The sequence below is a fragment of the Peromyscus eremicus genome, chromosome 12 (genome assembly GCF_949786415.1).
Source record: "Peromyscus eremicus chromosome 12, PerEre_H2_v1, whole genome shotgun sequence".
In the NCBI taxonomy this organism is placed as follows: Eukaryota; Metazoa; Chordata; class Mammalia; order Rodentia; family Cricetidae; genus Peromyscus; species Peromyscus eremicus.
Genome location: NC_081428.1, coordinates 33,015,039 through 33,025,370, shown reverse-complemented (window position 1 = coordinate 33,025,370; position 10,332 = coordinate 33,015,039). Strand labels below are relative to the sequence as shown.

General features: G+C 36.3%; 1 protein-coding gene across 1 annotated transcript in view; it reads right to left on the bottom strand.

Moving 5' to 3' along the window:
- Window positions 1–5,925: 5,925 nt before the first annotated feature.
- Window positions 5,926–10,332, bottom strand: part of Epha3 (EPH receptor A3) — a 132,376-nt gene continuing 127,969 nt past the window's right edge. Inside the window, exon 15 of the mRNA XM_059277717.1 lies at window positions 5,926–8,596. Coding sequence (XP_059133700.1) covers window positions 8,491–8,596 — 106 coding nt within the window. The 3' untranslated portion in view covers window positions 5,926–8,490. The remainder of the gene's footprint in view (window positions 8,597–10,332) is intronic.

Below are 10,332 nucleotides of genomic sequence, written 5' to 3'. Positions count from 1 at the left end.
CCTATAGGAGAAAAGTCAGGGATATATCCTTTTATTATATTATCAAATGTTACTATACTGTAGCAATTTGACTCAAAATTCATGTGTATACTTATTAAACATCAGGCATATGACTGAGAGCAATATGACCACACTGGTTCTCAAGGCATGAATTCTTTTCAAGATGAAAAGAATTCTTTTCAGGGCAGGGTGGTGATGAGAAGTAAAGAAAAGTCGTTTTAATTTAAGATGGTAAATGCTGGGAAAATATGAAGCACAGAATTAAAAAAATTTTTTCTTGGCAGTACAAGAGAAAGTCCTTTCATCCTATATTGGAGAAAGGGTGTCTGAGGAATAATATATATTGATTAAGATTCTAAACAGAGGAACAGAAAAGACCATTATATTATGGAATTTTTTAAAATAATGTCATTACCTGAATACTATATATAGTTTGCAATACTTGTATGGCATTAGATATATGATATATGGTGGAGAGATAAGAACATAAGAGAAAATTAGTATTTTCTTCAAGGAGGATCTCATGTACCAATAATCCAAAGTATTCTGTATGTTAGAAATACAAAGTACGTGTATAGGTACATATCAGACCATGGATTTGTTCTCTGCTTTTTCAGGTGTTTATCATATTTTAAACATATGAATAATTCTCACAAATTCATATTAGAGAGTCTCATGAAAAAAACAGGAACTGACATTAGATTAATGATGTCTTGTATATGAGATCTTTAGAGGAAGTAAATGTGCCTTTTATGGGTCACTGTAGTCATTGCTGGCTTCGTGTGTTTATATATAGGTTTATATAACCTTGCAGGCTCCTGAGGCATTTGAGTTTGTGAGCCTCTTGAGGAAGAACTAAAAACTTAAACTTGCTAGGGTACGCTAGTCTGGCTGCTTACTGGAAAATATGTTGGAGATAATGTGACTGGAGTAAGGGAAAGTTTAGGAGAGTCCTTGACAGGATGGTGACATGCAGGGGAATGAAATTAGACCTGCATCTATCCCCTTGCACAAAAACACAAAATCGATAGAGAAATCATTGATACTAGAAACACTGTACCTACTAGAGATAACACAGGCAGTACCCTGGAGGATACAGTTGTAGAAAAGGACTTTAGACAGCCGGAACTGACCTACTCTGGTGATGGGATAGCCAAACACCCTAATTGTTGGGCTAGAAACCTCATCCAATGACTGAGGGAACCAAATGCAGAGATCCACGGCCAGGCCCCAGGTGGAGCTCCAGAAGTCCAATTGGCGAGAAAGAGGAGGGTTTGTATGAGAGAGAATTATTGAGACCAAGGTTGGAAAAAGCACAGGGACAAATAGCCAAATGAATGGAAATACATGAACTATGAACCAATAGCTGAGGAGCGCCCAACTGGATCAGGCCCTCTGGATAAGTGAGACAGTTGATTAGCTTGATCTGTTTGGGAGGCATCCAGGCACTGGGACCAGGACCTGTCCTCAGTGCATGTGCTGGCTGTTTGGAACCTGGGGCTTATACAGGGACACTTGGCTCAGCCTGGGAGGAGGGGACTGGACCTGCCTGGACTGAATCTACCAAGTTGAACTCAATCCTCAGGGGAGTCTTTGCCCTGGAGGAGATGGGAATGGGGGGTGGGCTGGAGGGAAGGTGCGGGGGGCCAGGGGCAGGAGGGGAAGAACAAGGGAATCCGTGGCTGATATGTAAAATTAAATTAAATTATAAAATAAAATTTAAAAAAAGAAAAAAGAAAAAGAAAAGGACTTTCTGAACTCAATTTGCTCAGGAGCTAAAGTCAACTACTGACCACCAAGAACTGTTAAAATAAGAAATAGTCTACACAGCTAAGGAAACAATTAAAAAGGTGAAAAGAAAAAAAAAACAGAGTGGGAGAGAATCTTTAACATCTGACAGAGAATTAATATCCAGAATATATAAAAAATTAAAAAACAACAACAAAGAGTCATAAAATTAAATAGCTCATTCCCAAAAAATGGGTCTGGGAACTGACCAGAGAGTCCTCAAAAGAAGAAATAACAATAGCTAAGAAATCACAGCTTTGAAATTTCTTCCTACCCAAGTCGGAAAGGCAAAAATCAACAAAATAACCCAAAATAAATGATAGAGAAACAAACAAACAAACAAACAAACGGAGAACCTGTATTCACTATTGGTGGGATTGCAAACTGGACCAGCCACTCTGGAAATTTTTGTGGAGGATCCTCAAAAAGCCAAAAATAAAACTCCTCTATATCCCAGCTATATGCTTATGTATATGCCCCAAATTCTTGTCAACCCACTCCACAGATACTTATTTTGCCATAGTCATTGCTCCTTTATTCATAATAGCTAGGAGATGGAAACAATCTAAATATTCCTCAACTGATGGAAATTGGTACATATACAGTGTATAATACTCTTCAGCTGTGAACAAAAATGAAATTATAACAATTTCAGGTAAACAGATGGAACTAGAAAAAATTATATTGCTGGAGGTATTCCAGGCCCAGAGAGTCAAACATAATATGTTCTCTCTTATCATCAGTTCCTAACTCCAAATCACCATATGTTAAGTATATAACCTAGAGCAACAGCAGAAACAATGATGATAAAAAGGGATGAATGTGAGAAGGTGGGTTTTTAATTATGGAAGGGGAGGGAGATGAAGAACAAGAAAAAAATAACAATATGGATTTTCAAAAAGTCATCAGGCACCATATCATTATTTATCTACCTCAATTATGTGTAATGCATATAAATCTGTGTGAGCATATACATGTATAATTTAAATGAAAATTTGCCATCTGTGATAACGATGTTCTCCTCAAGAGCCATAGACTATCTAACAAGAACCACAACACCAGGCGTAAGAAGCCTTTTCTGAATTGTCAGAGTTGTTGAAGAGACTCCCAAAGTATTATAGGACATTGCTGTGTCCTTGTTTGCCTCTCAGAGATCGGAAGGGAAGTCCCTACTGCTGAAGACAGCATGATCCTTAGATCTATGACAAAGAGTATATATTTTAGAATCAGACAGAACCAGTCAGACTTGCTAGCACATATGTGGTAGAAATGCCTGGTAATCATTGGCATTAGGGTTACAAAAACCCTAGGGAATTTCAGATTACCTACCATGCAGATTCTAAGCCTGTGTATTGAGAAGTTTTGGTGCTGAGAAGAGAGGTTTTCAAAGCTTTTGGGTCATATATGTTTTGTGTTATCACAGGCTGCAGAGAATTAACTTAGGTCTTTTTGAATGTCATTCTTTCTTCCTTCATGTAAGGACACAGCATTCATCCTTCCGCCTCTGAAAAACCCTACTAGGCTCCTAACGATGGGATTTTGATATTGGGTTTTCGAGTCTCCAGGACTGAGAGAAATGAATTCTACTGTTCACCAACTTCCCAGTCTGTGATATTTTGCTATAGCAGAACAAACTAGCACAACTATGAAAGAAAACAATAGAAGGAGAAAGACTAGACAGGAAAGAGCTCGGTGCACAGGGAATGTTTAAGAAAGTCTCAGTCTGGACTACGGCAGCATGCACAGGGCCAGATAGTTTCCCAGGACTGAGATGAAGAAGGGGAAACTCTCATGCCCAGTTGAAAAGCTATATTCAGTTAACAATTGTTTGTAAAGGAAAAATTAGTCTTCTCCAACAGAATCTTGCTGTGCATTCAAACTCCACTTAAGGGCAGGCCCTATGCCCATCAATAGATGACCAGCACAAAACAAACTTAATGGTACTTTTGGAGATTTTTAATTTTCAGCTCATGTTGCTTTGTGCATTTTTTAACCATACTTGTCTTTTGCTTGTAGACTATGATTTCCAATTTTGCATTTTATGGTGTGTGTGTGTGTGTGTGTGTGTGTGTGTGTGTGTGTGTGTGCCCTTGCACAGGCACAAGTGCATACATTCCTTCTGCTCTTTCTTTGTTTCTTTTTATTTTTTTCTATTTTGTTTGTTAGTTTGCTCCACTTGTTTTGTCCTTATTTTTCTTTTTATTAGGCTGTCTGTTTTCTTAATACAGATAAAGACGTCATGGGATTGGAAGGGTAGAAAAGTAGGAAAGATTTGAGAGGAACTGAGGGAGGGGAAACAGTGATCAGACTATTTTGTAAAAACAACTTTATTTTCATTAAGAAATAAAATAAAAATAAAGACAATCTCAACCCAGATGACTATAGTAAGACTGAAGATTTCTTGTCAACAACAGTTTACTATGTGAGAAAAAATGACCTGCCTCTGCTGTTTCTATGCCCATAATCTTTTCCAGGGACCAGCTGAGGTAGAGCAAGGCCTGGTACAGGATACACTCTGGAGTTCTGAAAGCTTAGTAGCTCACAGGGGTTAACTCCCTGCATGGCAGGCCTGAAAGGCACTAGCATCAGAAGGGTCTAGTTCGCTTCATAAATTCGTTTATGCACAAAAGTGGACTAGACTCTAGAGAAGGTCACTTGGCAATTTTGAACTTAACATTTCTCCTCTATTCAAAGTAGCTATTATTCAAAGTAGTGGTTATTCATGAAATTGTTGTAAGTGGTTAATGAATGACTTGTGGCTACCAAGAACAAAGTGCCTGGCTGTTCAGTGATAACATCTCAGGGCTACACGCATGTCATCCCTGGGAAACTGAGGCAGGAGGATTGAAAGTTTTAGACCAAAGTAGTTCACAGACAAAGCACTTTTCCTATAATAATAATGATTAAATGCTCACAGAACAAATGAACATTTTTTTCTGCCAATGAGTTTACTCACCTTATCTGTTACTATTTATTCTCTACTACACTCAACATGATGAGATGCCATTTCTCCTTCAAGGCAAAATCACTTCTAATTTGTTTTGTGTTCTTTTCCTAATTACTTCTGCCTGTTTGGGTCTCTTAGTTTAATTTACTTCTCTTTGAACGAAAAGCACTTCATTTTCGTGTAAAACACTTTTTTTTTTTTTTTTTGGTTTTTCGAGACAGGGTTTCTCTGTGTAGCTTTGCGCCTTTTCTGGAACTCACTTGGTAGCCCAGGCTGGCCTTGAACTCACAGAGATCCTCCTGCCTCTGCCTCCTGAGTGCTAGGATTAAAGGCGTGCGCCACCACCGCCCGGCGTAAAACACTTTCTTTAAGTGGACTATAATGGCAAGAAATTTACTTTACCTCAAGTATTAGGTATGCCTTAGCATGTAGCTTGCAATTTAGTTATTTGCTTTTCAATTTTATTTGACCCATCTATACTATTCTGGCTTTCTTTATGCCAGCCACATTCTTTCTTTTGGACAGGAACCATTCTGAAATATCTATCATAGTTTCGGCATAATCCCATCACTACCTCCCAGGACAAACACTGATATGAGTATTTGTCAATTTGAATAATATTTATCCCTACCTATTGTGAATCAAGTCAAGGCTTTAGAATCTCTATTCAGATAATTAAGGAGCAATGATAAATTCACAAGATTAGTATTGACTTACATTAGAATTAGAGTATGATTTTTCCACTTGTAAAAATATATAGCTTCAAATTGACTGTTAGAAAGGGCTGAAGGGAAGAAGACATGAGAGACTTATACCTGATATCATGGCTTAAACTTTGCTTCCACCTCTGCCAGATATGTGGACCGGGGTGAGAGCATAAGAATTTTACATTCTTATGTAAAGAGTGTGTGTATATGTGAAATAGATGCACAATCAAGAGAACTAGTATGAATATATTTACTCTCTATGAAAATTAGAATTACTGATGATTTTTCCAAACTTTCTGATAATAAAATTGGAATAATAATGAGTTTTGTTACAATAACAAAGAGGACTAAGAAACCAAAAGCACATTCTTAATGACATAGATAATGCTTCATTACTTTGCTGTTTAAATGAGCACATATTTCATGTTTAAATAAGACATCAAAGACGACTTCTGTATTCCAATCTGTAAAAATATTTTCATTATGTTTATTATAAAAATATAAATGTTCCCACTAGAAATCATTTTACATTAGTAAGAGGCCATCTACATTGTGCAACATAAACTAAATGAAAAATGTTTTGAAAATGTAAGTTTAAAGTAAACACATACTGCCAATCGTATATCATATTTATACATGGCTTTGTAGATACTTGGTACAGCATAGACTGGATGTGTTGCCAGAAATAAATAAAATCTATAAATCAAATTTAAGATACAAATCAGATAATATGGTACATGACTTTGCGAGGGAGTGGTAGCCTCATTGTTATGGGAAGGCAATGTAGTTCCTGTACAAAGAGATGGCCATAAGTGTTCTAGTACCTCTACTCCCCAGTCCGGAATCGTACCTTGTTATGTTTACATATGTACAGGGAAGGGATTATGCAACGTAAATTCATAAGTGGTCAGATATAGAAAAATAAATGATGAATGAAGAGCGATGTATTGTGTGAACCACCTCTATTTTCAAATGTAAAGAAGAAACTCAGTCCAAATAAATGCAATAGATTCAACAATTTTCATCATCTACTTATTTTGAAATTCATTGTTGTTGAGTGTGTACAGAATATTGCCAAAGAAAGTGAACACTAGTATGAGAAACTTGGTATAGAAGCAAGATTTAAGTTTTGACCTATATTCCAAAATGTAACTTACTTGATTAGAGATTTTTCTAGTTCGTTCAGGGGAATATAAGCAAAATTTATGATTAATTTCATCAGCCTGTTTCCAAAATGTTCATGCTCTTATAAGTCCAATAGAAATTCTAGTAGCATTATTTGATTATAAGGAACATTGCCAAAATTTGGGAAACAATTTCACATCTGAAAGTACACACCTAACCCCTAGTATACTGAACCTACAAAGATCAGCATTTGGCAATTTTCCTCTATGATTGAAAGCTGTATTTCTTTAGTGTCCCATTTTGCATATAGACATACTTGTTGCAGGATTGTTTTAACTGTCTTCTTCTTGTGACATGTGCATTTCTTGAACCTATGAGAAACCAGCATCTAAAATATTGCTTCAGCATGTATGGTTAGCAGGATGCCTACCAAGCACATCCTTCTTAATATTAATTAACATGCTCACAATTGGCCTTTAGAGAACAGCAAGTCTACAATCCTCACAATGAGACAAATTTCCATTGCCTGCATATGCTCATTCATTTGCTAGATGAGTTGCTATTTCAAAAATGCTATGTTTAATAATATGTTTAGAAATTCAAGGCTTCTAGTCATGCACCCAACTCACAATAGGTACATTGAAATGGAAGACCCAAAGATAGTTATACCTGATACTGATGATGAAAATGTGTGAATAACTGACCTACATCCCAGTGATGCAGATGAGTAGCTTAATTATCATCATTCTCTACAAAGAGTTCTGCATGTTTAAGCAATGATACTAAGAGACTTTTCAAAGTCAGTGACTTATTTTTTGGCTTCATGCATTTACCTATAGGCTGCTGTTAATTCATCTAACCATCTAACTTCTTTTTGATCTTTCCAGTGTTGCAAATCTAAGGATCTCTAACAAGCTTCCTTCATGAATGGAAGGAATTGATGTCCTCTAAGCACCAGAGCAGGAAAGGTATGACATCTGGTTAAAAATCTATTACATACAAGCCAATATATTACACTAAATTAGGAGGATACAGTTACTGATAAATGGAGAGACAAAATGAGTGGAATAATTCAAGCTGTGAGTGATTTGGTTACTGTATGAGCACTGAAGGAGTTTCATTTCGTTGGTACACATAAATGAATTGTTCAACAGTTCTAGAAGGGAACACATCATTCTCTGGGTCTAGTTAAACATGTTTCTTACTGCTGACAATTTGAGATAGCATTTGGCACTTGGCTGTAACAAAACCCAAATTAAATCATCAAGGCATAAATATAAAACAATAAAAACCATCCGAAAGAAAATAAATATGCACTTTCCCCCTCAAATTAAGACATGTTTTTACATGGTATGCTTAAAGAAGGTAACATTTAAACACGTGTAGCATTTAAAACAACTACAAACTTCATCTCTATGTTTTAAACAGATAAAAGAGAATACTAAAGAGATAAGGTAGTAAATATGGCCAGATAGTTTGAGGTATAAATGCCTCTATTTTGTTTGCTTTTAAAGAAACAAAATACCTGTTACAGATTTCTTCTGTGTATAAAAATATCACAAGTCTTTTCTTCTGTGGCCATTCATAACAAAGCTGTCAGGTCCGTTTTGCTAGTTAACTTGGTTTAACTTTTAAGATAGTTTATGATCAATGGCTCTACACTAGTTCTTCCGTTTTGAGCTGAAGAATTTTAATTAACCCCATCAATTAACATTAAAAAAGCAATTATAAAACAAAATGCACCCACCCACCCATCTGTAAAATGATAGGGGAAAATAAGGAGATTTTCAATTCCATTTTAAGGCATTTGGACTTATAACTGAGTGTCTTATTAGACTTGGCGCTTTCACCGGTGACTCCAACTTTTCCATCTGTCTCAAGATGATGCTGCATCTTCCCCATCGCTTACATCCTTCTGGTACTTTACACTGGAACTGGACCATTCTTAGATTGCGTCTCTAGGGCTTTAATGCTACTGATGATCTTCTTCTGTGGCCCAACCACAGTCACACCAACCTTTTTCATGTCACTGTAATACAGCAAAAAAAAAAAAAAAAAACTGATGAGAATCCTGGAGTTCTGAAGAGTGTAGAAAGGAGACACTTTTTTCTTTTTTAGTTTCAAATGTACACAATTATATATCCCCATGCTTGGAGCCTGGTTTTCTAATTTTTTTAAACATTGATATGTTATTATATTTGGCCAGTCTATCCCTATCTTAAGTAGGAATATAGATTTTGTAGTGAGTTAAGTATGCTTCTCAAGTCTTTTGTCACCCACAACTTCACAATATGTCTTTGTGTGGAATGAGCACTCTTTGGAGATATAATTTAGGCAGGGATTAAGGAAATAGAGTACTAGGTAATAGTGGACACTAAATCCAGTGTGTGTATCTTTATAAGAGACAGGCAAGCAATGTCTTGTGCAAGCAATGTCTTGGCAAGCATGTCACATGGAGAAGAAGAAAATATGCCAATGGAGGCAGGGATTGAGTTATGCTGTCACTCATAAATCTCATGATTCACCAGCAGCTAGAAGAAGCAAGACTGTATTTAACAGAGATTCCTGAGAGAGTTTACCACTGTCTTGATGTCAGACTCTTTCCTCCAAAATTACAGAGAATACACGTGTTACTGAAGCTGACAACTTTATGGAAATATGTGATGGCAGAACAGTAAACTTTTATTTATTATTCCAACTGAAAATAGATAATCACACATTCTTTTTGAAATCTTTTTTTTTCCTATTCTCTTGAATCAGGACCACTTCAGGGGCTGTTTTGACTGCTGGTAGCTAAAATCCAAGTCAATATTGTATTGTTTCTTGTACTCAGGTCTTATGACATAGAAAGCTTCTACTTTGTTTCTCTTGAAATACCCTTTCTGGGATGCTAACTTATAAGTCTGATTATGCTGAGTCCATGTGTGAGCATGTTGGTCTACTGTACACTCTAACCTATACCAAGGAAGACATTGATGTGAAAACATTGCTGGCCCCTTAGATGGGAGCTCTTTCTTTATCAACTGAATGTTTCAGTCAAGACCAGACCTAGAGCACCAAGATTTGATCTTCATTGGTTCCTCCCAAATTCCTCACCCACAACACTGTAATTAAAATTGCTGATTCCTTAGTCTTTATTTTTGTCTGGTCATAGATAACTGGACAAAGGTATATATTTATTAAACATAAAGTAGTTTAAGCTCAGAATTATCATTAAAATAAACATTGCAAGAAAAATAATTTCATCTTGAATTAAAATAGGTAAATTAGTGTATTTTATGAGTTACTCTTTGTTTACTTCTCTGATATGGGCATGTTTCAGGTCCTCCCTCAAGTATTCTCTTCTATTGAGAACTTCCTGTTTTTTTTCAAGTAATACAACTTCCCTGGACTTCCTATTTCCTTTTCTTTTTTCAGTTCCTTCCCCATTTTTATTAGCATCAATTGTGCCACTTTTCTGATTTATTTTGTTGTTATCTATCTTGTCCCACAAGCAGATGAATTCTATGTGAACAGAATTTCTAGTTTAATTTGACCTTGCAAAATGACAGCACCCTCAAAAATGGGTTCTATTTAGTAGATGCTTTATATTTACTACAAAAAGGAACATATATGTCTTTAACCCCAACACTTAGGAGGAAGAGGCAAATGTATCTCTGTGAGTTCAAGCTACCTGATCTATATAGTGAGTTTCAGGACATCCAGGGCAGTATAGAGAGAGCCTGTCTTGAAGAAGGAGGAGGAGAAAGGAGAGAAAGAGGAGGA